At 45.8% G+C, this 27523-nt stretch overlaps 1 protein-coding gene across 1 annotated transcript; it reads right to left on the bottom strand.

The window, feature by feature from the left end:
• On the bottom strand, window positions 1–27280 carry LOC126545069 (cytochrome P450 3A11-like). The gene is made up of 14 exons (XM_050192759.3): window positions 26708–27280; window positions 21564–21660; window positions 20745–20797; window positions 20050–20146; window positions 17521–17640; window positions 13160–13248; window positions 11475–11620; window positions 10588–10703; window positions 9693–9783; window positions 9302–9462; window positions 5753–5841; window positions 4181–4318; window positions 3303–3465; window positions 1–390 (listed from the first exon to the last, which is right to left on the bottom strand). Exons 1-14 carry the CDS (start codon window positions 26758–26760, stop codon window positions 298–300), a joined length of 1506 nt encoding a protein of 501 aa, XP_050048716.1. The 5' UTR covers window positions 26761–27280; the 3' UTR covers window positions 1–297.
• Window positions 27281–27523: the final 243 nt, after the last annotated feature.

The raw sequence follows: 27523 nt of genomic DNA, 5'->3' as shown, positions 1-27523 counted from the left end.
TCGTAGTAGTAATAACCACCTGATCGAGTAATTTAAATCAAGGGATATAGAATTGTGTCATCTGCCACAGGCAATATTTAAAAATTTGGTGCAGGCAAAAAAAAAAGAGCACCCTGTACCTCGAGAGTTCCTATACATCGCGATAGACTATTCGATGTTCACTGTGCTTGAGCCCTCGCGGAGTGGGCATACTTAGCTTAAGAACTCTGAAAACCGTGGCCACTTCTATTTTTCTTATAGTGTGCGAAGCTGCCATCTCCAATTCCAAAAGAAGCCTCTACGCTGCTGGCGCGCAGCTCAGCTCGCCGGCGCGTCCCGGGGAATGGCCCGGAGAACAATCGGCCCGTCGGTGACTTGAAGGAGCTGCCGTGGCTTGAACTTCAGTGGGCTCTGTGAGAACATGAATACAGAAACAAGCGATTAAAACACACCTGTTATTGACAACGTTGTAGTCACATGCTGGCGCTCTGTAGCAGTTCAGTGCCATCGTAACTGACACAGACGTAAATCTGCTTAAACATTTTTGTACTCCCACTTGAGAGGGTGGAGGAGGGGGTGGTATATTTAAGAAGCAAAGCAGGTTCTCAAACATATTTCTTCCTTTTTAAGTATACTGACTTGAGCTGGGCTTCCTCGCTACTGACGCGGTTTCGCTGGAGAGGTCAGAAGGTGCGGCTAGTTTGATCAGTAAACGCGGCTGCTAGCCACCGAGATAACACAGGAACGCGCAGATAACACAGGCTTCCGAGAGCGAGGGCGATGTGGCATCGCAATAGTGCGGCAGCAAGTGTTCCCTTTCGCCCGCTCTGCACCATCGAGGCCCGAGTTGGCAAGCGGGAGCCAGCGTCACGAGTGCGGGAGGCGTGCAGCGCTCGCGTGCTCGTGACGTGGCGTCGCAGCCAACGGGAATATAGGTGCCGTTTCGCTGCTACAGAAGCCGCCGGATTTTTCGCTCAGTGGGCCAGTTGACGCTTTCGCATCAATGACTAAGGTGAAGAACGCATTTACATGCTCGCTTTTTCAGCAGAAACTTACTACCTTCACGCTCGTAGCATGCTCTCTTCTGTAAATTTCCTCCAGAGGAATCCACCCAAATAAGTTGGCTGCAGTGTACATGACCGTGCAGCCAAAATAGGTGTGATTTATTGTTATGTCTTGAAGAGGCTGCACTTTGACTACGGAGGCAACAAAGAGAAAGTTTCACATTGCGAGAAACAGACGCCATCAAAAATAAGATGTTTCTAATGGTCATTGACCTGCAGCACTTAAATATTCGTATAAATAAAGATTTAATTAGTTTGTTCTGTTCAGTTAGTTACGTGATTTGAATAATGTATTCCGGGCTGCACGACTGCGTGGCGGTGGCTTCCAAAGTTGAGGTCCGTAATGTCGCTCGATCATTTTCGGAGATACCTTCGCTAACTTAAACGACGAGCATTTACCTGTCCTCTTTTTTTTAATTCGAGGTGGATTACTGCAAGGCACAGTATTAAAAAAGCCAAGCAATATTCATTGATGAATACAGTTTCCATTGACATAAAACTAGTTCCTAAGTGCGAAGTAGAAAAAACTGCCCGCTGGCCTAGGCAATCGGCGTCCGCTAAATGTAATAGCTTCGAGAGCGGTTGACTGAGGATGTCGATGCTGAACAATGCTGCATACAAAAACAAAACATGTAGACCTTCCTATAATGCCAAAGCATTAAGTCTCTTTACGTACATTGAATACGAAAGCATTCTGACTCTTCCCAATGATACTTTTCACTTGGTCATGTGCTCGCATTGGGCAAAGACAATCTCGTTTTTGGGTGACCCAAATTTTGGGGGTGGGCCAAGTCAATTTGGGAGTGGGCCAGGTCGGTTCTGAATTTGGGTCAGCCCAATTTTCGAATTGGGCAATGTCAGTTTAGGAAGCGCACCACCGAAATATTAAGGATGGGCCAAGTCAATTTTGGGAGTTGGCCAGGTCGGTTTTGAAAGTGGGTCAACGAACTTTTCGAATTGGGCAAAGTCAAGTTTTTAGGTGTGGGCCACGGCCTCTGTCCGACGCCGTGGTTGTTCACCATGGGATTTTGCACTGCGCGCCGCCGCAGGTCCAGCTCTGGCAACGTGACGTCATCACTTGGCTACGTGAGTTTTGGTGCCATCGAATGTTAACGCGAGACGCTCGTCGGATATAAATGTGGAAGCATTATGCGCCCTATGGAAAGGAAAATCCGGCGAGCGTCCGTTTTTAAACGTACTGTTTTTAGACCTAACCTTTTAAGTGGTCCAGTTGTTTGCTTGCTTCTCTGTTTATGCTTAAACCGTTATCTGCTTGCCTCGCCAAGTTATGTATGTGAGCTATTTACTAAAACCTTAAACGGGTTGGATTTGGAATCTGCATGGACATATGTAAAAGAAACAAATATCATATAAACCGCAGCATAAACAGATATATTTTGTTTAAAAAAAGGCAGGCTAATGTCGCCCCTCGACGTATACGTAGCAGTCTTCAGCATAATGTGATTCGTCGTGTGGCAACCTATGGTGTGCACATTGGTGAATGCATAGCCCAAGCCATATCGATATCCAAGTGTGCTTGCCGGCATTTTTTTCTCCTGTCGCTGTCTATTCTTGTGTGCGCTCATCCTTTCGACCTAGTGTGCGATTTCTTTTAAATGTTTCGACTGGTAAGCGATGAGTAGCGGCAGGCGGAGAGTTTTCAACGGAGCTCAACATTAAAGTTGAAGACTTCGCCGAAGCGAACGGCTTACGTGGCCGCTCAGAGCCAGTTTGGCGTTTCTAACCATACGGAATCAAACATTGCAGGGCGCAGAAATAAACATTTCCAGCATGCGATCTGCGCAAAACTTCGTCTTGCAGTGCACCGACAGCTTGGGGACGCGCTTGCAGAATTTGCGCGTTAGCTTGTGCGCTTGCTACCGGTGGCTGCCCTAGACCGTATCTCCGACGATGAGGTCTCCGACGCCTGAGGTCCATTTTGATTTGGTCAGGCGAAGGGAGCAGGGGTAAGTAGTTGTGTGTTTTGTGCGCACCTTACTAAGGGTTAACAATCGGCGCCACACCCTTTAGGTACCTTCGTACATCATACTCCACCCCTTTCAAAACATCCTCTCCACAGTCATACTACTCTAAAAGACACATCCTCTTCACAATTTGTCCTCTTACTCGCAGCACCACTACAACACCATGATAAATCCATCCCGCAAAAAAAAAAAAACAACAACCAAAGATTCGCTTTAACAGCAGAAGCGAATACATGTTGTCAATTCCTAATCTGTTGTAAAATCATGTACGCACCATAGTTTCGGAGCAAGTTTCAAGTTTCACGCGCCGAAGGAGGCAGGCGAGAGTTGTCTTGACCTGCAGCATGCCGAGCCGCATGGCTACGCAGCTGCGCGGTCCGTGACCGAAAGGCATGAACGTGAACGGCTTTACGCTGTCCTTGTTTTCCGGTAGGAATCTGTTTGACAGAAGAGGGTTGCAACAAATGAATGTGAGAATATTTGCATTTGAACCAGTGCACACTGACTGTGCAAGATTAAGCAACATCAACGTGGTACGGTGAAGGGACCCTCAATCAAGCGTCGTCTTATATTCTGGCGACACAGACAACGGTGCTGGCTGAGACACAACCTCATCAATGTTTGAGCGGGCAGTGAGCACTTACGCAAATGAAATATAACGCTATACAAGTAAATCACCGGTTACTTGTCATTATTTTTGCCCCAAGAATATTCCAATTGCTCCTCTAAAACCGGGGTCGCGCTCAACAGGCGTATGCTGTTATATTGACGGAGACGTCTGTTGAATTGTTTGTGCCCACAACTCTCCGGCCAACGGTGATACACACAGCTCAGGACTACGCCAAAAAGATCCATTTATACGTATTACCATAGTAAGCTCGCTAGCAAACATTGATGTTACGCGACCGCCAAAAGTGTATTGCGATTAAAGTAACTGACATTTAATCATATAATACTCGAAGCCTGTATAACTACTGAGACTGAAATACTGAAATAAGCCTAATGTACTCCAATGCTGGCAAGTCGTCTTTTTTTCAGTTAAATTAATCGTTTGAGCCTGTGCAAGGGCAGTAATATTATCGGTTTGAAAGAGACTTTCGTGTTTATTAGCAGCTAACGCAGCCCTTCACAAAGATCCACGCATCAATGTACCTTTCTGGATTGAACTTGTCCGGCTCAGGAAAATATTCAGGATCGTGATGAATACCAGCCGAAGGGATGTCCACGCACATACCCGGCTTGAAGTTGATGTTGGCGACTGTGGTTTCTTCCGTACACTGACGCAAAACTCTGTGCACAAAAATATGTAAAACGAAAATGGGGTGTGGTGTAAACGCAATGTTTATTCGCCGTCATATATTAAAATCTTACATCGGACAGTATAAATGCCCTAGTTCAATAAATTAATTCACTTATTCTTACGTCACTTATGGAAACACACTAAGTTTTTATAGAATTCATTGATAAACCAATTTTGACGTTACAATGGCACATCCGAGTACCTTTTGTGTTTGCAAGCAGAGTAACTTGTGTAACAAAGACGACATGCGGAGAGGATGACCGGAAACAATTGGCCACAATATCGGGCGTATCCACTGCCAGCAATTGCGCCCTGCAGGTAATGTCAGGTGTAGTGTTCCATTTTGTCATAACATACGCAAAGTACTGCACGCCAAGCATGTATTTTAAGCATGCGATGACTTCCGCGTACTTGAGGGCAACATGAATATTATCACTATCACTGAAGATAGGGCAAAACGTACATGAGTTCCCGTGGCGAACAATGCTAAATAACTGATATCACAAATTTTCTGGGGTGTGCAAATCATAGACGTCAATGCCACATTACCTATCCGGCAGAATCGTGGCAGGAATTTAGAATCTAGGGCTAGGATAAGGTAACAATTTTATTCCAAATATTTTTCTTTTCGGTCTCGCTACCGATAATAACGTCTCTCCTACGTTATCATTACGATCGAGTGATCTTAAACGGTTGAGGATAAGACATAAATACAGCTAAGCAAGAAGAATCGCTATCTCATGCGGGCCAAGTACCCCCCCCCCCCCCCCTCTTCACGCCTTCTGGGCATGTATTCACAACAGAAGTTCCTGTGACAAATGTATTCATGACAGCTAATGCCCACTCATCGGAATGATGGACATATAGTAAGGCGGCGGGCGAATGACAAACATCCCTTACGAAATAAAAGTGTTGTGAATCAGACCCCTTAGTTCTTTAACATAGTACAATACGCAACCAAAGGAACGAAATTTCTCCACGCGATTTCAACCAAAAAGTGCCCGTTTTATGGCGCCATTGACCGCCAAATAAACGTGATGATGCCTGTTATGCAGTCCTACGATTCCTTATACCATGCATTTCAATGTAAAAAGGATAAAACTGCTCCTATGTGTTGGGTGCTACGCTACCTTAGCTACCAGTGCGAACAAAACTCAGCGTACTTCTTTATGGCCAGGTTTTTCACGCCCAGAATTTACTTTGTAGAACCAGTCATAAATGGAGCATGCTTCTTGAAGCACTCTCACCACGGCTCCAACAGTGAGTTCTGGTGAGGCGCAATAACAAAATATTCTGCCCCAATAAAGCAGATCAGCATGCAGTTTACAACTTTATTAGCTTATAATGACCGATGTTTCTGAGGTGCACCAGGATTTCTGCTTGTACTCAATAGAAACGAACCACAGCGCTGCTGTTACACTTACACTGATTCCGATGCGGTGAGGCGCAACGCCTCCTTGATGCATGCCTCGAGGCAGGGCATTTCCTGCAGTGACTCGTATGTAAGGTCACCCTGTAATAAACAGAGAAAAATGCGCCTTTTCACAGTAAAAAGTCGCAATGTCACCCGAAAGGCGAAGAACCGATTGCGATATCAAATTTTTAGACAGTCACGCGAAGTAAGGATAGTAGTTTTATCGGCAGTATAAACTTGCGAAAATTCGCGTACTTACTAAATTAGCAAGCATGGTGTCACGCGCGCTCAGGCAAACATGAACACATCTCGCTCGATGGCCACGTACACTCGATGTCAAAACACTGGCGTGAAGAAGTGCTGCAGCAGCAGCGAGCGAAGTAACCTCTGTGGTGCCTCTTGCTTCTATGCAAACTAAGCGGCGAGAACACAGAGCACATGAAGCCATTCGCCTCCGGCACACCTAGACTTTGTCCCCTTCGCAGAAAGCTCTCAATATAAAACCCGTGTGGCCGGGCTCAGCCGCGCCATACACAGCGGCCGCCAGAGTAGTGCGCCACTCCGCCTCGGTGCCTTGCCCGCGATGGAAGACGGGGCGCTTCCTTCCCGCCTTCCTCGCTCGCGCGCGCGAGATCACGCCACCATTCTCGGCTCATCCTCTCACGCTTTCACTCGCGCACACTGCATACGGCGCGCGACCAGTGTTTTATCACACTTGGACTTGATACGGAACACAACGGCGAAGTCGGCGCCTGTGGCACTACAATGATGGTGTAACGCGCCAAGAATGTTCATACCATTGCTATCGTAATAAAAAAAAACAGAACAAAAGTGTATGAAGAGTGGACAGATGCTAAAAAATCACAGGGTCCCTTAACCCTTTGAGGGTCGAATTATTTTGAAAAAAACTTTCCCAGGTGGTCAAATTATTTTTTTTGCGGATCTTGAATGTCCAAAATGTATTAAGTCGGGAATGAATAGTCAAAAATAATTAGGAACGGTATATTGGTGTCGGCATCACTCAGAATTGCAATATGTTCAATAGTATTTCCGAGCGTGGTACTCCTTGTAACAGGGGTCTACGCACAGCGCTTAATCGCAGTCTGCACACCTAAAATGCGTGTCTGTTCTCTTGAAGCGAGGAGTTGTGTTGGCGCACACATGCCATCTCTGCGTGCGGCTGCCTTGGGTAGAGGTCTGAGGCACCCTCTTGCGTAAGCGCGTTGCCGCGGAGAGCGAGAATACCTCGCGAACGGCGCTGATAAGCAAGTGGTGATAACCAAGCTAAGAGAAGTGCCAATCAAGATAGAAATCAACTTCCACCGCCCCTGCGAGAGCGTGCCGACAAAGAGTAAAACAACGTTTCGCGCGCCTCCGTTGCGATCACGCGGCGGAACCGAAACCGCGAAAGCGCGTTGCCACTGAGAGCGGGAATACCTCGCGAACGCCGCTATAAGCAAGCTAAGAGCAGCGCCAATCGAGATAGAAATCAACTTCCACCGCCCTGCAAGAGAGTGCCGACAAAGAAAAAAAATGACGTTTCGCGCGCCTCCGTTGCGATCACGCGGCGAAACCGAAACCGCCAAAGGGGCGTTGCCGCAGTCTGAGCGACGCGCTGAAGCTAGCAATCAGCTCTGTTTATCTCCCCAAGAAGGTAGCACCAATTTCAAACGCATCTTGTAAGTTCTAAGAGGTGGCAGCACCTCCCGATGAGCGCTCATCGTCATTATGGCGCGAAATTTCAAACGGCGGGTCGGAACTGTACCCGTACGGCAAAGACCTTGCGGGACAGAAAACCGCCGCCGTACATGTAGGGCTAAAACCTTCAAAGGGTTAACATCTCCCCTAAGAGGTGAACGGCGAAAGCTATACTCTTCCTCCTCTTATCATTCGCCTCTTCTCATTCTCTTCTTTCGTTTAGTCATTAAGCATATTTAGTCATTTGTAATCAATTGTGGTCATTTCAAGCCGTCGTTAGATATGTTGGTCATATCCTAGTCATTAGTAGTCATTTCAGTCATTATTATTCATTAATGCTCCCTACTAATCATTTTAGTCAGTAGTAATCAATTGTCATTAGAATCCGTGGTTAGACATGTTGGTCATATCATAGTCATCAGCAGTCATTACAAGCCATTTCAGTCATTATTGCTCATTACTACTCATTACTAGACATATTTAGTCATTTGTAATCAACTGCGGCCATTACAAGCCGTCGTTAGACATGTTGGTCATATCCTAGTTATCAGTAGTAATTTTAGTCCTTACTACTCATTACTCGACATTTCTAGTCATCTCTAATCAATTGTAGTCACTACAAGGAGTCGTTCTACATATTGGTCATTTCGGAGTCATTCGCAGTCATTACAAGTCATTAGTAGTCATTATGAGTCATTACTAGTCATTATTAACCTATATCAATCTTTATTATAACGTTATCATTCACAACCTGTCACTATCAATCATTTTTCATTCTTTAACTTGTCTTTAATTTGTCTTCGTATGGCGCGATGTCGCTTCGGCGGACACTCCGGCCGTCAGGTCTGCTGACAAACGTTACCATGAGCCTAGATAGGCTTTCGCCTTAAAGCACGCCAAAAGTAGTTGGTCTAGACTGTCCACCCACTAGCATTGACGAAAGAGTCCACTGAATAAAGCTACTTGCCGCGCGAATTCGCTATAGTTTTGGTTAATAAAAAATGACACTAAACATAGATGATACAAGTAAGCAGCGATACCGTGTTTTTAGCGCCATTTGACTGCGCGTAACAGAAGTATTGAACCTAGCAGTGATTCTGAGTTAAAAGATTATCAATGTGCGCACGAACAAGTTCCTGAATTGAGGAGAAGTAAATAACTTTATTGAGTCCTGAGGAACCCCTCCCTACCTACTCTTGGTTTAGTGGTCGCCAGGGGTCGCGGGCCACGATTTGATTATGCGGCACGCCGTAGTGGGCGGCGCCAGATTAATTTTGACGATTAGGGGATCTTTAACATGCCCGTGCACGACATTTTTGCATTTCTGCCCCATTGAAATGCGGCCGCCACAACCGGGATTTGATCCCGCGACGTCGGGCTTAGCAGCGCAACATCGTAGCCGCTAAGGCACCGCGGTGCGTGAAGTTTCACTTCATGTGCTTCTCTTTAAAGCGAATGGCTTTCCTTGGTGTTTTCGGCCGTTCTCGTGCGTGGTCGGTGATTCATGATCAGTGTTCGGGCTTGCGGCGAGCGAGGGCGATGAAACGCGCCGACGGAAAGGGCACGTGCTCTCGGGCAACCGCGTTGCGGTAAGGGGAGGGGGGAACAGCGAATGGCTGTCGCTCGCTTGTTCATAGGTTCGTTCGTTCGGACTATTCGCTTACATTGGCACTCATGATCGTCTTTGGTTTCTGCATATTTTTTCCTTCGGCGAGCCATCTCATGTAGCCTAATCATAGTTTCGTTTCTGTTATACGCAGTTTGGGCTCTTGCTGTATTCTTTTCTTCTGTTATATCCAGGTAGGTACTATCGCGGTAGGTACCACCAACCTGCTGAGGCAGTGGCGCCTAGTTGAGTTACCTTCGGACCTGCAGCCTTGTCGACTTCGGCGATGACGCTGTTCTGGTATTCCGGGTGAAGTGCCAGGTAGTATGCAGTGAAGATAAGAGTCGTCGACACACTCTCCACTCCGGCGAGGAAGAACAGTATTCCCTGGGCTGTTATCTCGTCTAGTGTCATCTCTGCGAGAGCGCGGATGAGGCATGTTTCCGGGAGTGCGTCAGAACAGCGCATTGCGTAGCAGAATGATTACACATTGCGCCAACATAAACCGAGGTAAGAATTTTTCCTTTACATGGAGCAAGACTATTTCACTTGATCAAACGTTTTTTTAAATACTAATCACAAGCACGCCTGCTTGTTTCTGTTCATTTGGCATAAGTGGTATTATAAGAAAAGCAAGCCTTCTCACGTTTCTTTTCTCCGTCGTCTTTTTTCCCCTCAGCGCTGAAATCCCAGTCGTAGTCTGCATCCATAAACACCTGAAGGAAGTCGTCTTCTTTCTATCAGATTGGCGTCATAAACATGGGCGAAGAAAGACCATGACCAATTAGTGACCCAAAATTTATGAAAACTTCGAGGTGTGCTCGAAATGGGTATTGATTGTAAATTACAAAGTACAGTTTAACAGGTAAATGAAATGCTGACGCGACAACTCAAACACGCAAGAGATGCAGATGTTTCACCAACGAATGTCAAAGCAAAGAGCCGCCCGGTTTTCCCGAACACGTACAGGTATGGCTCCTCGAAACTTTCGATCAAATATAACAATTCGAGCCAATTCTTGGGATTCTTTATCTATCCAAAATTTTAAGTCTGGTCTTAATCGGTCACTGACTGCGCATATATTTATATGCAATCAGCGACTTTATCAGAGGCTATGTGCATCATGGAAAAGTGCGATATAAAGTAAGTACAAATCTAATTTACTAGAAACGCAACAGCAACAGAAACAACAGCATTGTACCACTGTTATTCGGTGCTTAATAACTCCTATTTATTTGAAGTCGTGTCAAGCAACATGCTTCTCAAATTTCTATGAAGTACAGGGTTCTTGAAATTGTAACAAATTTCGAGTAGTGGACACCGAGGCATGATAATTAGTCTGGAAGTTACGTACTGAACAGCGGATCAGTGTGGCAACAGAGGCCGTTGCTTATGATAATGTGGTAATTCCTGTTGATCTCATCCTTGTCTGCTGTCAGTCGTTCAGGTGGCATAACATTAAAAAGAATATTCACAATTCCCTATTTTGGCTGCTGATATTATAAACAAACAATTATTACGTCACCATGTAGATTATTTACCTTATTGTTGGCCTTCCGCTCTTCCATGAGGTGTGAAACAAAGGCTTTAAACAGATCGGTGCTTGACTTCGGTGGGTAGCTTGGCTGAAACATCTTGTACACACCAGGCATCATGACTGCGCAAGCAAGTCAGAAAATAGGCAACGAAAAGTTAACGCTACTTAACACACAATCACAAAATGAGGAAAGAAGACACCACATTATTGAAGAAAATACTGAAAAAGAAACGTGGATGTGGTTCGCGTCCATTTTCTTGCGAAAGCTAATATTTATAGCAACACTGAGGCTAGGAAAAGTGCCGTAGTGGAAGGCTCCTTATGAATTTTGACCACCTGGGGTTCGTTGATGTGTACCTAAATCTAAGCGCACAAGTGTATTTGCATTTCGCTGTCATCAAAATGTGGTCAATGTGAGAGCTCCTTCTACGTTCATTGCATGCTTTTTGTCTGCATATTCAAGTTTTGTTATTTCTTGTTTATTATTTTTTGTATTTAGTAACGTTGCTGTAAAGTTATATTGAAATGATTTTGTGATACTACGGGATAGGGTATGAGCAAAACGAGAACAAGGTGAAAGCAGGAGCCAACGTTTCGACAAGTAGACTTGTCTTCTTCAAGGCCTTCAAGGCCTGATGGAGAATATCCACGCTAGACTATTTCTACACCGCACTCCCCCAAAATTATGTTCGAGTCGCATTGCTGAGCGGCTGTCTAAGAATGTTCTAAGATGTGCTCATCCTAACAGGAACAACCGAGCGCGTGATTGCAGCATATCATCAATACGTCTAAAAACGACAGACACTGATAGTTTCATTCACGTTTCTCACTTGTTGCTCGCCCTCAGAAGTCATCTGCTTTGCATTATTAGAGGTCCTATGAGTCACTTACACATCATCACAATTTTCCAACCGGCGACGGTGCTAAATAAAGCTCCCAGGCACTTCATCAACGGATGGTCCTTGTTGTTCTCGCTGTCAAGATCGACGCTGTAGTTTAGAGCAGCCGTGGTGTCCAGCGATGCGTGCTCAATGAGCCTGCGTAAAACAAATTGCGTTTCCTTTATTTTTTTATTTCGGGGTATGTCTATCTATAGCGCAACCATATGCAGTCCCTTTGCACTGCACTTCTGGCGTGGCATCAGAGCGTCCACTTCCCGCTGCTCGATGTCCATGGTGCAATCTAGAGCTAAAGTGCGCGCCATGAAATCACCGCTTTAGCTTGAAACTTCGTGGCACGGAAAGCAGCCCAAATCGCGCAGCGCGCATCATGTGGCAAAAAACTAGACCTGAGAACATCGCAGTTGCAGTTCGTCCCACGTGGTTGCAATTTGACGCGCACACGCAAGGTGCAACTTCGGAACTGATCCCGTGTTCTTGGCTTTCTAATGTGGCTATGTAAGTGGCTCTGTAGGTGACCATGTAGTGCATGAAGCAAAATTGCTTCATGCATTACATACATACATCGCTGCCCATTCGACTGTCGAGATAACAGTAGCCCCATAACATTTTGCCAACCTAATGTAGCTCCTGACAGCGAAGAGCAGGTAGATAGAAGAAATATGCATACGCGCTAAACAAACATTGTGGCCATCTTTGTTCTGCCCCTGCATCCTATCATAGAAATCCTGTATGAAGTTCTCTTAAAACTTGGTCTGAGGAGCTCACTGAAATCGGTAAAATGCCGATATTGGACTCATAAAGAAAACTAAGCTCAAGATCATTGATATCTTAAAGCAATTGAAACAGTGACACCAAAGGCGGCGCAGTAAACACTTAATCCAACCGATGCAACCCATAATTTTGAACACCAACCGTTTGAGAGCTCGAAATGCAACTACGCAACTATGCACCTATAGTCGCGAAAATCATTTCATTGTTATTAGACGTGTGTTTTCGTTCAACTGGCCAAATGTAGCCTATTCAAATTATTTTTATTGTGAGCAACGACTTGTCTCTTGTTTTTCAGAAGCGCAGATTTAAAACTCGTCCTCCACAGATACAAACGACTTTGGTTTGTGAGAAATCACAGTTGAGAATTCTGCCACAGCAGTAGCGTAGCGTAAAAAGGAACTGTATACGACTTTCCTAAAACAGACCATATTTTCCCTTTACCAGATAATAGCATCAAGCTACTCACTCACCTTTATCTGTGCTTGTTATGTCTCTAAAGTGACGCTAAAGGAATATATTAAATCGACTTACATTTAAAGATTATGCTTCCAATAAGAATTCATTATTTGTAGTCATAACGGAGATCTTGTAAGTCAGAAAATGGCCTACATGGAAAATCGAAGTGGTTCCACTTATTGTGGACTGTGGTAACTCTCATGTGACGTAGGCAATGGCTGTTTCTCAAATAACGGTATAGAGGGATGTCACGTGCCGATTACGTTACCTCATCCGTTTCGGCGCGGACGGTTCACATAGAGAAGCAACAGCGTGACCTTCGGCGGCAATTTTTTACCCAAGAAAAGGATACATTGACACACAGAACACTATGGTAGACGTCTAGACGAATAAGCCATCGTCCTAGCTTGACTTATTATTTTCCTTTGATATATCTTGAAAACTTACTTAGAGATGTTGACAGGTTTGTCCTCTGCAGCCGCCTCCGAAACCCGAGACGCTGTTCTTTCAGCTATGGATTTGATTTTCAATGCAATCTGAAAAAAAAGAGGTGATATCGAATTGATCATCCGCTCACTATTTGTTCTTCTTCAACTTACCTGCTATGCAAATCGTGCTTCAGGCAAAATTAATCTCAAAGCTGTGGGCATCGCGTTTCGTAGGAGTGGTTAAATAAAAACATTAAATATCTGAGATGCGCTAAAACTCAAGAAATATTTTTTCCCTCGTTTTATAGAGCTGCATGCAACAGGTCCTGCTAAATAGCTTAAAGGTTCTATAAGCATAAATGGGGCAGGAACCCTTCGGGCCGAATGGTAGTGATAGCAGCTGTAGTTATGACCTCCAGCATGTTTAACCCAAGTACTACAACCGACTCTTACTGCACATCTTGTAACCTGGGGCCCTATAACGTAAAACTATTCCAATATGTTTCTATTCCAATCTCCTGACGTCAAATTTGCGTAACCACCAACGCAAGCACCAGGCGGGCACCCGCAGGGTTGTCTTAACAGACCAATCAAACGCTTGTTAGGAATGGCCGTACGGGGTGGCAACGTGCCAGCTTTCAGCCCGCTGCACGTGTTCCAAGCCCACCAGACAGGGAGCCCTTCCGAGAACTATGGATGACCGGCAGCCACGTGGCGCGCGGTCAGCTCAGGAATGTGGTACTCCGCCGCGCCACCCGAGACGGAGCACAGTTCTACGAAGCCCTCGGTCGTTGACTCCGGAGCCTTTGTGTGTGTGGGCGTAAACGATACTGCGGAACGGCGCCCCTCTGTCGTCGGCTCCAGACCTTGGAACGTGTGTGCCTTTGTGTGTGTGAGCCACAGTGCGGGGCGGCGGCAAGTTTACAATGATTGGACGAACCTTCCCGACCATTCCTGCTCCGTCCACGCCGAACGATGACGTCGAACTATGACGTCGAGCAAGGGCTTATAAGCAGCGTTTGCCGGCTGCTAGTGTGTGCTCGTGTCGTGCTCGTTGTCGGGAGCTGAGTGCTCTGTCATACTAGAAATGTACTAGTGAGCTGTGTGCTCGTAAGCTGTTCGCTGTATGTTAGTCTTGCGGGCTCCATATGGGAGTCGCGCTAGGCTGCCAATGTATGTCCTGTTTTAAATGTAAATCCTGCAATTAAATCCTGCGCGCCTAGCCCTGTTGTCCCAAGTTCATCTCCACAGCTACGTCTGCCAAATCTTACACGCTCTCCTCGTTCATAGGAGGTCACTTTCGTTTGCTTCGAAAACGAATAACATTGCCTACACTGAGCGGCTTGCCGTATATAATTGGCTGACAAGAGGCGAGGAGAACGCTCAAGTGGAGAGGGATTCGATGGGGCCGAGCCACTGCACTGAAAGTCGATTACCGGATGAAGAGGGTGGTGCCGGCGTCTACGATTGGTCGGCTTTTCCTTACTTAACTTGAGGTGGCTGGTCGAAAATCGCGGCGGCATGCAACGGAAGCTCAAGAATGACGCTAAAACGGACCCTCAGCAAAGAAGAGCTGGCAGAATGAGGGGGTAAACGTGCCGAAAGTGCTCGAAAACGTTACACGGCCACGAAAGAAGTTTTATTATACGCAAATACACTCATGCTCTCCGGCAGGTGCGAGGAGCCAGCGTCTGAGCGATCGGCGGCAGCCATCTTCTATTCCTTTCGAAACGGGGCAGCCTGCGGCTATTCCGAAGAAAATTCAGTTTTGTTCGGCATATTAATGTATCTTTATCGCGTACACGTCACTTTGACGCGGTCAGTAATGGCGGTTCTGTGGCGTCACGTGACAGGCAGGTGAAGTGGGTGCAGCCCGAAAACTTTTTACCAATAGCCGTGGGCTAATGGTGAAAAGGGGTCGAATCAGAAATAACTTTTTCTTTTCTCTGTCAAATCATGCATAATCAGTGTGTTCACATCATATCAGATGGAGAGTTACCGCGGTTTTCGTGACGTCGCGTGACAGACAGGTGAAGTGGGGGTGGTCGAAAAAAGTTTTTGACCAATCGTGGAGGGCTGATAGCAGAATTGGAATAGAAAAGTTTGGAATAGTTTTACGTTATAGCGCCCCTACAGACTGTTTTTGTGTAACCACATTTTTTTTTCTATCTTTGTCACCTTTCCCACTCGACGAGCCTTTCCCTTTCCCACGCTGCTACTTGAGCACTCTGGAATAAAAAGCTCGCTGTACCCTTGCTAAAATTAAAACCTAAATTATGGCGTTTTACCTCCCAAAACCACGATCTGATTATGAGGCACGCCGTAGTAGAGGGCTCCCGAAATTTGGACCACCTGGAGTTCTTTGACGTGCACCGAATCCTTAGTACACGGGTGTTTTCGCTTTTCGTGCCCATCGAAATGCGGCTGCCGTGGCCGGGATTCGATCCCGCGACCTGGTGCGTAGCAGCCATACACAGTAGCCCCTAAGCAACCACGGCGGGTTAACCTACTTTTATCAGAGGCACACTTTGAAAGATTCTTGAAACCAAAACCATTAGAATTCACCAGCCATGAAGACCCTTCCTCACGCTCACTAAAAGGAGCGAATATGGGGCACACGGATTTCAATGGTGTTTGTTTTGAATGATCTTTCAATGAGCCCATTTAATTGGGGTATAAAACTGTGGCGCCTAATTGTAGTGCAGCCACTGTTAGTTATTACGTGGGCTTACTTTAACAAAGTTATTCGTGCGCTTGAGCGATTCGCATGAAAAGGCGTCATCCAATCATGATAGCGAAGATAACATTATTCAGGACGGTTGGTTAACGGCAAACAGTTCTAACAAAATAAAAGCTGTTCAGTTCATTCTTTCTTTATTTTGTTAATGTGGGCGCGTGGATTTGTTTACAATCCTAGTGCACGCCATGGAATTTTCTACTTCATTTTGGGAAATAATGGTCGTTGTTTGTTGTTATACAGCCACACCCTCAAGAGAACTCACCTTGGCCCGTACTCCAATCTGGAACACTGCCGTGTAGGTAGAGCTTTTTATATCATTGAGCTGATTCCACAGGACATATAGCCTCACATATCGACCGCCTTTCGTAGAAATTGTTTTCGCTTTTGTATTTTCTTTTTTCTCTCTTTTACCACCGTCATTGGCTTACACCAATTGACGTCCTAGCTGCCGGTGGGAGGCCTTATACAAAGGAAGGAAATCAAATAAAGAAAATATTTACAAGTACAGCTCTAAATCGCTGTAGTTACTGCGGCGTTGCTTCTGAAATTTCTGACGGGGAGTGTGTAACGATGCCGGAGAAATCAAAACCGAAAGCGTGCGCTAATGGCTCACGCCGAGCTCGTAGTCTGTCTGAGGGATGCTGCATGCGAAGGATGTACAGCGTTGGCGCCGCCAGAAAGGCTCGCACGTGGCCGTCGTGGGCGCGATGTTTATGATAGCTTTCTGAAATTGAGGGACGGGAAACAAGCTTTTTTTTTTTCGCGCGTTCCTGTCCGCGCGAGCTCTCGTCTGCATTCAAACTGCGTTTCGGTAAGGTCAACTTCAAACGCGCCAAGCATCTCAACGCGTTCGCTTGCCCATGAGGAGTTCATCATAACCCGAAGGACCACTGAGCGCCGTTAAACTGGACATTAACGCTTTTTAAGGCGAACGCCTTACTCATACACCCGATGATCTGCAAAGCGCAGCGTGGGGTACATAAAGTCATGTGAGCCCTCCTCGCGCAGACGCGCGCTCGTGCCACTGCTCTCACGTTTGTCGTTGTCTTCCTCTACAGCTGGCTCCAATGCCGTTCGCCATGCCAAAAAAAAGGGGGGGGAGCGGGGGGGGGGGGGCAAATTAAGACAGAGATAATTCAGCCACACGAACCCATGACCTTCGGTGGAAGTCGAACCCTCGATCTCATGAGGAAGCCGAACCCACACCCTTTGGTGTTCAGGCGAAGTTATTTAGGGCACATTTGATTATTATAGAGTTGATTAAGTCACTCTAACGCAAGACCTTTGGCGGGAGAAATAAGTAATAAGAAGTAACAACGCATTCCAATGAGAATGTCAAGTAATTTAGTGAATGTCTCTTGAGCGCGCAGGCTTTCGCCTTCACTCTCTATGGACTAAGCTAAAGTGACTGACACTTTTTATTTTATACACGAATCTTATACACTCGTGACGTGGCGCCACCTTCTTTTAGTGTCATATTTCGGTCACCCCGACTACGCCGACTGATTTTCGCGTAATGGGTCACATAATGCTTTCACCTTAATAACTGAGCGTCGGAGATAACTATAGCGTCAGTTTCCCCACAGCAATCTCCTAAGACATAACAGAAAACAACAGCTGAAAGCAGACGTATTGCTTACCGTCTTGAGCCGTGCAGTGGTCAGTGCCGGTGTGAAGAGGTTCCGGGCCTTCTTCCACTCCTCACCGGACAAGTTCATGATGGACTTGCGCCATACCTCGCTGCTGACGCGTTGTGATTCCTGCACAGATTTATGCAATCTGACCGGTAACACATGTCTCGTGCCCACACCTCTCAATGGACATTTTATTATTTCCTGTGTGTGCCCGTCAATACCAAGTTGTTCATAACATTGAGCTTTGAATGCTTCGGCGCGTTGCATTCCTGTCGCAAAAAAAGGTGCAGGGATGAAGAGCGTTCTGAATAAATTCGAGTGCCGCCCGAAGCTCAGGACGCGTTTACCAAGGCATGTTCGTCTCTTGTAATGAACCGAAGTTCTAACTTCCACGCTTGTGGGTGTGATGAAACAATTGCGCATATTCTGTTGACTTTCACACTCTATCGTGCCGACAGACAAGTTATGTGTGCTGCGCTAGAGATGCTGTACAAATGGCACTATCAGAACAAACGATCGGACAGTGGCAACAACGGATTTACGTATGTGCTAAAGGCAGCTAGAATGCTACGTCACTTCTAGCGTAGAGGCCTGAGAAATTGACTGAGAAAGGGGCGTGCGGCGCCTCAATTTCTTGTGTACTGATTTCCGTGTTCCTACACAGATTTCTCCCTTTCTATATCACTAAATTCCCTCCGCCCCACCTCTTCCTTAAAAAAACATAACTGCAACTACACGTTATGACATATAAATAGAATGAAAAGCAAAAATAACAGTATTAACAGGCACATAATGAGCAACCATCCACAAGATTGAGACACAGTGTACATATACAAGGAAGGAGAGTGAAACTGGAAAACAGAGAAACGCAGCTATGAAAAGAAGGCTCGAGAGCAAGTGCGAAGTTCGAAGCAGAAAGAAGACAACACGTTGTGAAGGCTATCAGAAAGGAAGTAAATGACAGTCGTAATGACTTTGCATCCTGTGGAGAAACGAGTGCCTGCTGAAAGAGGCAGGAACGTGGATGGGCCTAAGTCGCCTAGCAGACTTCTGCGGAAACCGCAGTGCAGCACCCTAGTAGATACCAATATGTAATAATTACATAAACAATTTCGTATAAAAATGAGACCGTTGGCATGACCACGTCTGCAGCTAAGTGACGGAAGTAGCGTGGGATGATTACTCAGACTCGAAATGCTGTTGGTGCGTGAGGTCACAAAACCATGTTTTTACATAATCATGAACTTTTTCTGCACGCTCTAAATTAGGATAGCTGTTCGAATTGCTTGTGTCATTGCACAACGCTGTGGCATGTTCAGGTGATAAGAGACAGAGAGATGTAAACAATTTTTTTCGAAGAAGGTAATAATAATAATAATAACAATAATAATTAGGGGCGGAACACATGCACATTTGCTATCCAAGTAAGCGAATAGCAACCTTTTCAGATAAAAAAGCAATTTATTCGCCGCGGCATTGGCGGCAACTTCTGGCGGGAAGAAGCACCCTAGAGAGGCATGGAATCGCGCAGGAACCAGGGCAGACTTTGGCGGTCCAGAAGGCTGCTCTGTTTTATAGAGCGAGTGACGTCAACTAGTCGCGCCGACGGTGCAGCTCTATTCCCAGATGTGTTTACCAGAGCGAGCCGTTTTCGGGAGAACCTGACGTCACTCCACGAGCGCCTGTAGAGCGGAGTGAGCGTGTCAAGTCGCGGAACGTGGGTTCGACTCTGCCCAGCACTAGATAAGTTTTAAAGCGTCTCCTTTTTGCATTCTTTCAACAGCGACGTGAAGCGGGGTTAGACGCACATTTTAGATTGCACTACCTTAGGGAATCGGCCCACGAAAATTGTTAAATAACCGGAGATACATCTGGTCTGTCAACGCCAAGAATTCTATTCGCATTACTAATAAGTGCGGAGTGCAGCTACTTGAAAAGTCAACATCCAGGTTAACGTAGCTCGATGCAATAGCGCTCGCGCACGATCTAATACTGAATGACGATGTGCCCACAATTTTGAAAGAATTGTTTTTATAATACTTGCCATGTCGTTTTATATTGTCTGCATATGTACTCTTTTGTCATGTGACGTAAGGTTCCGTGACGTTTCGACCGCGTTACAAGGAAGCGAGGCAAAATAACTTCATAACTTAAACACACACCGCTGCGACCGTATTTTCTCCCTTGAATGTATTGTATTCTGATTTAATGCATTTTTTTAATGTTTCACTTTCATTAAGTGGATTACAAAACCCGCCAATGAACTTGCTCGCATATTTAACCCGTTCAGTGTCACTGAAGTACCACTACGCTTCCGCGTTTCTTTCCTGCCATGTTCCTTTTCGCATTGCTTTTGTCAGATAGAAATGTGAGGACCACACCAAAAGAGCACTTGTCATTATCCGCGGCATTTTCTTTTGTTTCTTTTTTTTTCATTTCTCCGCATTCAAAAATAAATCGCTGTGCTCGTTGTATGATAACTGAGAGGAAAAAAAAACGGCACTCGAAGGGTTAATCGCACTTGCGCCAGCTTACCGATCTGTCCGAAAAGTTCTTGAACTTGGACACCAAGATCTCGCGCAGAATCTCAGGTTCGGCGACGACAAGTGTTGGCGTAGCGCCCTGGTAAGAACTGCGGAAAATGTTTTGCACACATGTGCATCCCTTCAGTTTAGTTACATCGTAACATCTATTTGCGTGTGCGTTTGCGATATTGTTTCATTTCCTTGCTTCTAGAGCGCGCATGCATGTGCGGTTTTGTTAAAGACAGAAGTTTGTTGGCTGTGAGCTAACTTATATTGACTCTTAAAAAAGGAATACAATCTCACCTTTATTACGGATTGAACTCACGTATACGATGTCGTAGCGGTGACTAATGAAGGTACATCGGAATGGCAAAGTCGTCCATTGTTTAAGGCACATAGCTGCTGCTTCATTTAGTGATAGAATAAAAAACGTCGACTTGGTAGTGACTAAAGCTGAGATTAAGTGATAAGAGCGATATATTTGAACGCATATGGCAATATTGATTGACAAAAGACAGAGATAATTTAAAGTGTGTGGGAGCGGCACTTGTTATACAGGCTTTATTGATGTTATAAAGTGAAAGTGAAAGCAATCGTTTCTACCTATATACGCGTGAGGATACTTGAAAACCGAACGTTTCATTGGACTACTGAGTGTTTTTAGAAGGTAACTTGTACCAGAAAATGGGAGAAATCAGTACTTACCCATAGAGTCGACCATACCGCTTGTAGCTGCTAATTATCACGCTGCTCATGGGCTGAAAACAAAGGTAAACTAGTTCGAAAAGCCAACTCTTGCTTAGCATGACACAGCGCGACTGGTAGCATACCGAGTGTCCCAGCTAACGTTAGCCAAGCTTTCCAACCCCCCCCCCCCCAAAAAAAGAAAATGTTAAGAATACTCGCTGTGCGATAAAATTATAACACCCACACTTTTGGGCTGTCACGCTTCTAACGACCGAACATTGTGGGTCCATTTTTTAAATATTTTTTTTTCGTTGCACAGCCTGGCCAATGTCAGCTGGTATACCCTATATAGGTAACACATTGTTGTAACATTTCTGCAAAACTGAATGGCGACGCCCATCGAGAGCTGCTTCATGTTTTTTTTTTTTTTCATATTCTAGAACAATTGCCAGCTCCGAAATACATATCACAAGAATATTGAAGAAATAGGCGTGTTTCTTTTTTTTTCTTTTTCTTGTATCTCCAACTTCCGTATCGCTCTTTGATGTCTCGAATCTAGGCTTTCAGAAAGCATTCAGAGAGACTTTTTGCTCATCGTCTTATCGCAACATGAACCTTCCGTTCAACGTAGACATGTTCATTAGAGCACGTGCAGTAGCCATCAACTCAAACAGCTGCTGCATGGTTTCAACGACTGCCGTTTGGACGAACTTGATCAGAATAAGAAGCGTACTTAGGGACAAGAAGAAAGCATCCACATTTTCAGTGCACTGCGAGACTAAACTTGTTTTGTTTTTTTCCAGATTTTTCCTACGCATCGTGGCCCTATCGACCTACCTTAGTGTAGAGATCGATGCAAAACCGCAGATATTGCCAGAATGTAAGGTGTGCAACACCTTTGTCGTTCCAGAAGGTGTACTTCCTTCGGACCCACCTGAAAATAAAGGCAAACATGTAATGCTATGTATACATTTCTGTAAACAGCAGATCCAAATATTCTGTGACTCAGCTATGTATGCCTTCAGGAATTGAAACTATTTGATTGCCCAGGATGAAACAGAATCGCAACTTCTAGGCTTGAATGAATCAAATCATCACGAAGTTGACGCGTCTCGGAGTGAACACGAAATTATTCAGAATATATGTGGCGGCATAAAAGGTAGTTTTCTTTATTTGCTTAGCCATGTTTGTGGTTTCCGTACGGGTTTGGGCGGCTATTTTTGACGGGTAGCTAGGTTACAACGACATATAAAATAGCCTGGAAAAGAAACAAGAATTCGTGATCGCTAGTCAGCCATCTAGAGTATGTGAATGAGTACGTGTATTTAGGTCAATTACTCTCTGGGGACCCTGATCGCAAGAAGGAAGTTTGCAGGAGAATAAATACGCGTTCGAGAGCATACGGTAGCCATTGCCAGTTCCTGACTAGGAGCTTACTTCTTTCGTCGAAAAGATATGTGTGCAATCACTGCATTCTGCCGGTGCTAAAATATGGGGTCGAAACTTGGAGGTTAACAAAAAAGCTCGGGAAAAAGGTAAGGAGAAAGCAAAGGGTAATGAAATGAAAAACTTAGGCGTAGCGGTTTTAAAGAGGCAGTACAAGAGCGGTATAGATCAGAGAGCAAATGTAGATAACCGATATTCTAGTTGGCATTAAGATGAACAAAAAATTGCGAGAACGCTTGAGCTTCGCGTTTAAGAGTGGAATGTGATAGCATTCAAACATTCGTGTCTGCTCCTCACACTTCCCGGCAACTGCTGCTTATGTAACCGTAATATTTAGCGGGAAACGCTGGCGCCAAATACTTAGCACGAAGGCGATCTTTCTGGTAGAAAGTGAACGCGATGGATGGATGGATGTTATGAGCGTCCCTTTTGGAACGGAGCGGTGGGTTGCGCCACCAAGCTCATGTTATTTCATTACTTAACGTCCTACCTATGTTATAAAAGAAAAAAAGAAAAAAAAAAAACACCATGAATTCCCATAACCAAAGTTTCTGATCCCCTATAGTGAACTTTGTGTACGCCTCCATTGTTTGTCGTTTCCCTACTTTTCTTCTACCAATATTGCAATCGCCTCTTACTAATCCCTACTGCGGATATCTTTATTTTCCCCCCGTTCTCGCTGAAGCCAACGCCTTCAAGGAGGCCAGTCATTCCTAAATTGACGGCTGGGCAGGTATCTTCACATTCTTATAAAACATACTCCATCGTTTCCCTAGCTTTGCCGCAGCAAGCGGCGTTGCGGTGGAGGCCAGCACTATCTAGAGGTGTCGCAAGAAAACTGGCGCGCCGCTCATGGCCTCCGAGAGTGGCGTGCGTGCTCGCGCCGACTGGATCGCGCAAATGTATGAGGCCATGGTCGCCATATGAATGGTAGAAATGGCAGAAAGGTGATTTGTGTTTTGAGTTTTCGCGTAATAGAATTAAGTTTTCTCGCATAGTCCGTTAGATTGTGCTTAGATTGTACTTTACGACTTTTCTGACGCATGTTACCTTGAGGAATTCAATTAGTTCACTAATGCCTCTGCACCACTCAGATGGCTCTCGGGGTTGTGGCTCGGAATGATTTTTCACTAAGTGACGTCCGACACTGCCATCAGATTTTTTTGCGAGACGGGCACCTTAACCGAGTCGCGTTGAATATGGTGCTGGGCAGGACACGTAATGGGTAGGGCAGATAGCATGTCAGTCATTAGAGTTAAAGGATAGGTTTCAAGGGAAGGGAAGCGCAAACGAGGGAGAATTAGGTGGGGCAAAGAAATTAAGGAATTTGCAGCGCAAGTTGGAATCAGCTAGAGCAAGACACGGATGATTGGAGATCGCGGCGAAAGGCCTTCGTCCTGGCAGTGGACATAAAAGATGATGATGATGATGATGATGATGATGATTATGTAAAATTTGTTGGGGCGTCTTGTCTCATATAGACTTATGTAGAAATCGCAGAAAATCTTATTTTCACTATCCTTCATTAATAGGTGCCGTAGAATGCGATTCTGACAAACGGCGCCAAGCACGGCCTGATCGAAGCTCTCATCGAGTCTCACTATTTTCGAGAAATTTGTTAGGTCTAAATTCTAAAAATATGGCGAGCCATGCTGCGTATATATTTGGCCCCATGATCTATCTGGGGTCGGATTCACAGAACATCGCAATCGTAAGTGCACTTTGCCATTATCTGGCCGCCTTCGCTGTAATATGCCAAGCATCAGGATAGGCTGCAATTTTCTCTTTCGAACAGTTTTAGCGCGAATGCTTTTTGTGAATACGGGCTCTGCTTTGAAGGTCCTTAGCCGTTGACCATCACTATGAATACCTACAATGTCTCCGACAAAAAAAAATACATAAAGCGCGATTTTCTGGATGTTTTAGACTAGCCTTTATTTTTTCCTAAATCACGGGCGCTATAAGTACAACTGTTCGAAACTTTTATATTTCAATTCTCCCATCAGCCCTCCGCGATTGGTCAACCACTTTTTTGGACCATGCCCACTTCACCTGTCTGTCACGCGACGTCACGAAAACCACGATAGCTCCCCATCTGATATGACGTGTAAACACTGATTATGCATGAATTGTCCGAACAAAAGAAACATTTTTATTTCTGATTCGATGCCTTTTCGCCTTTAGCCCTCGACTATTGGTCAATAGTTTTCGGGCTGCACCCACTTCACCTGCTTGTCACGCAACGTCACAAAACCGCAAAAGCTCACCACGTCAATAACGCGTTAAAGATGCATTAATGTGCCGAACAAAACTGAATTTTTTTTTCTGAAAAGGCGCAGGCGCCCCCGTTCCGAAAGGAATAAAATATGGCTTCCGCCGATAGCCCAGGCACTGGCTACTCGGACCTGCCGGAGAGCATCGGTTTATTTGAGTGTAATAAATCTTTTTGCGTGGCCGTGTAACGTTTTCGAGCACTTTCGGCACGTTTACGACCTCGTTCTGTCAACTCTTCTTTGCTGAGAGTCCGTTTTAGCGTGATTCTTAAGCTTCCGTTGCATGCAGCCACGACTGTCGACGAGCCACCGCAAGCTATGTAGGGAAAGCGGACCAATCGCAGACGCCGGCACCACCCTCTCCATCCGATTATCAATTTTCAGTGCAGTGGCTCGGCCTCATCGAAGCCCTCTCCACTTGAGCGTGCTCCTCGCCTCTTATGAGCCAATTAGATAAGACAAGCCGCTCAGTGTAGGCAATGTTATTCATTTTTCAAGCAAACAAAAGTGACCTCCTATGAACGAGGAGACGCGGTTGATTGGTCTCTTGCGGGTGACCGCCCGATGCTTGCGTCGGCGGTTACGCAAATTTGACGTCAGGAGATCGGAATAAAAACATATTGGAATATATTTACGTAATAGGGCCCCACCTGTGAAAAACAGCTCCTGTTTCGCCTTTCCTCACCCACTGCCAAAAAGACGCGGGTTAGGGGGTCATGGATTGCATTGCAGAATTGCAGCAAAATTAGGGCCAGCCAGCGCAAAGTTTTATGCACACCTGTCTACACCGTTTACGAGGCCGCCCAAAGTTTCAGCGTTTCACGTGTGGTATCACGCCTACCACTCTTATGTTGTTTTTATTCTAACGACCGGCGGATTCAGTTTTCCGCAAATCTCGCGAGTGGTCTCGTGGCCTTCATTCCCCTGCTGTTGGGTGTGAGGCACGAAGCTGCATCTCCTTCGGCCGCTATAAGATCAACCAGGGCGTGACGTAGGCGAATATACGCGACCAATGGCCTCTCAACGCCCCCATTCCGCAATACAAGAAGAGCCGTACGACGGAAATAGCGCGAAATTTCAACGCTCCGTTTCTGCCTCCGACGATACCCGGGTTGAGTCATTCTCAAGCCGCGCGACCTTGCGCGCCCCCGCCTGATATATGCAGCTCTTACCTCGGTTCGGTTTGCAGGAAAGGGAGATGCTGGTTACGGAAAATAAAAAAAAAATCCAGAAAAGATCTGCATGCGGCGTCGTTTCTAGCACGCGGGCGTGGCGTTCTCATGAGACGACGCCGTAACGTGGGCGGGTCGCGTGCCGGGAGAAAATACCAAGATTGACAGCTGCCGTTTGCTGCCCTGCATAGCGTCACCTTATCCATCGACGTGTGTTGTAAAGTCACTATTTCTACGATACTCGTGAACGCCTTGATAAGTGCGTGCTTCGTACAAAAAGAACGTGGCCACTATTTGAAAAAAAGAAGTTGTTATGCTAGAACTGTTCGCAAGAGAGCATTCCACGTCGGTGTTTGCTCAGCATCGACGCTTAAACCTGATGCGTCACCTTTAGTTAGAGTTCAGCCCACGCGCTTCCCCTCTCCCTACATACATCCTTTTTCTCTCACGCCTACGTTGCCTCTCTATACACCGCATTGGACAGTCTGTCTACCCTAGCATAAACGCCTGTCAGCGCGTTTTGCAAAGCGGTGCGCCAGAACTGTACACCGGCAAGAAAATATGCAAGCGAAGGAGAGCTAAGGTCTTTAAATAAAGGGCGTAGTTATTTACCGGCACATGTATGAAGGCTTGTATGTTACCGGCACATGTATGTATGATTCATCAGTCGTAGGGCCTGCACATTGGCAGTGGCGCCATCGCTAGAGCCCGGAAATGTGGCATAAATTTAACGAGCTGGGAGGCCGCCGATCACGCCAATCTTCCGCATCCTCTTCTCACGACAGGTAAAAACTTAGAAATGGACGAGAAACGAAGAAAGAGAAGAGGCCTTTAGAGAAACGGAGTTGTAAATTACCAACTACAAATCTTGGTAGCGTCACTAAAACCACTGCGCCCTCTGCTAATCGCGACTTCGTTATAAAAAAAAAAAACTGACATGAGACGAAACTGTTGGAGGAATGGCACCTGTTATTGACATACCGGATACAAAGAACTGACCAAAAACATGAGCTTGATGCCGTATAGACGGTACGAATGGATGAAGGAAAATAAGCAGTAATGCTGAATATGAAAAGCAGAATACACTCACCAAAACAGGAGGGATGCCAAGAATACAAGAAGTGTGACGAATGCGTGCAGCATCGTCACTCCCTGGTGAAGCCGCGTTCGTCGGGAATAAGAAACAGACAACACTGTATTGCCCCTACAATAAAGCTTCGTGGCAAGCCGAAGAAGATGAGCACACTTCGTCGTCACCGAGGTTACAAACTCACTCACTCGCGGAAAGGTATCGCGAACGCTGAGACTACGCCGCAACTAAAGTATTGGGAGTGTCTCAGCCGAGATTTTCGGTCTGCTACGGAGCACTAAAGGCGGCGTTGGAGTGTGTTGCGTCTCGAAGCCAGCTGCAGCATCCGGGGGAGGGGGCCTCTCAAACTCCGCACCCCGTACGGCGGCAGACGAAGCCACGTGATTGCGAAACGCAGCCTTGGCGGAGAGAGGAGAGGGTGTGTACGTGAGAGGCGACCGGTCGGCACGGACTGCTAAATGCGCAAAGCCGCCGCTGAGAGCGCGGAAGAGCAGATGCTGAGAGAGACAAACAAAAAAACGAGAAAAAAAGAAAAGAAAAACGAGCGGAGCCACTTTTGGGTGTGCATCTGTCGCGTTCTCGAAGCGAATTCTTGCTCCTCAGAGCTTTGAAATATTGTCATGACCATGGCACTACTTATTTTATTTTATTCGTTTGCTCGCTCTTAGTTTGGATCGACAAAACAGCCCCGATAAACATTCTACAGTTCAGAAGACACAGGTGGCTGAACGCTAAATGTTGAGATGGAGGTTTTGAAATGGTAAGGAATAGAAGCTCCTACCAGCTGCGTCCGGGCAACAGTATTTGTCATGAACA

Source organism: Dermacentor andersoni, chromosome 3 (genome assembly GCF_023375885.2).
Source record: "Dermacentor andersoni chromosome 3, qqDerAnde1_hic_scaffold, whole genome shotgun sequence".
Taxonomy (NCBI): Eukaryota; Metazoa; Arthropoda; class Arachnida; order Ixodida; family Ixodidae; genus Dermacentor; species Dermacentor andersoni.
Note: the sequence above shows the minus strand (reverse complement) of the source record. Positions and strands in the feature narration are given on the sequence as shown.

Coding starts and splice junctions, on each gene's coding strand:
- LOC126545069 (XM_050192759.3), bottom strand. CDS start 26,760: ATGCTGCACGCATTCGTCACACTTCTTGTATTCTTGGCATCCCTCCTG. Junction 5,842..9,301: donor ACAAGGCTGCAGGTCCGAAG/GTAACTCAACTA, acceptor TGTTTATTACAG/GGTGACCTTACATACGAGTC. Junction 3,466..4,180: donor GACAAGTTCAATCCAGAAAG/GTACATTGATGC, acceptor TCTGTCAAACAG/ATTCCTACCGGAAAACAAGG.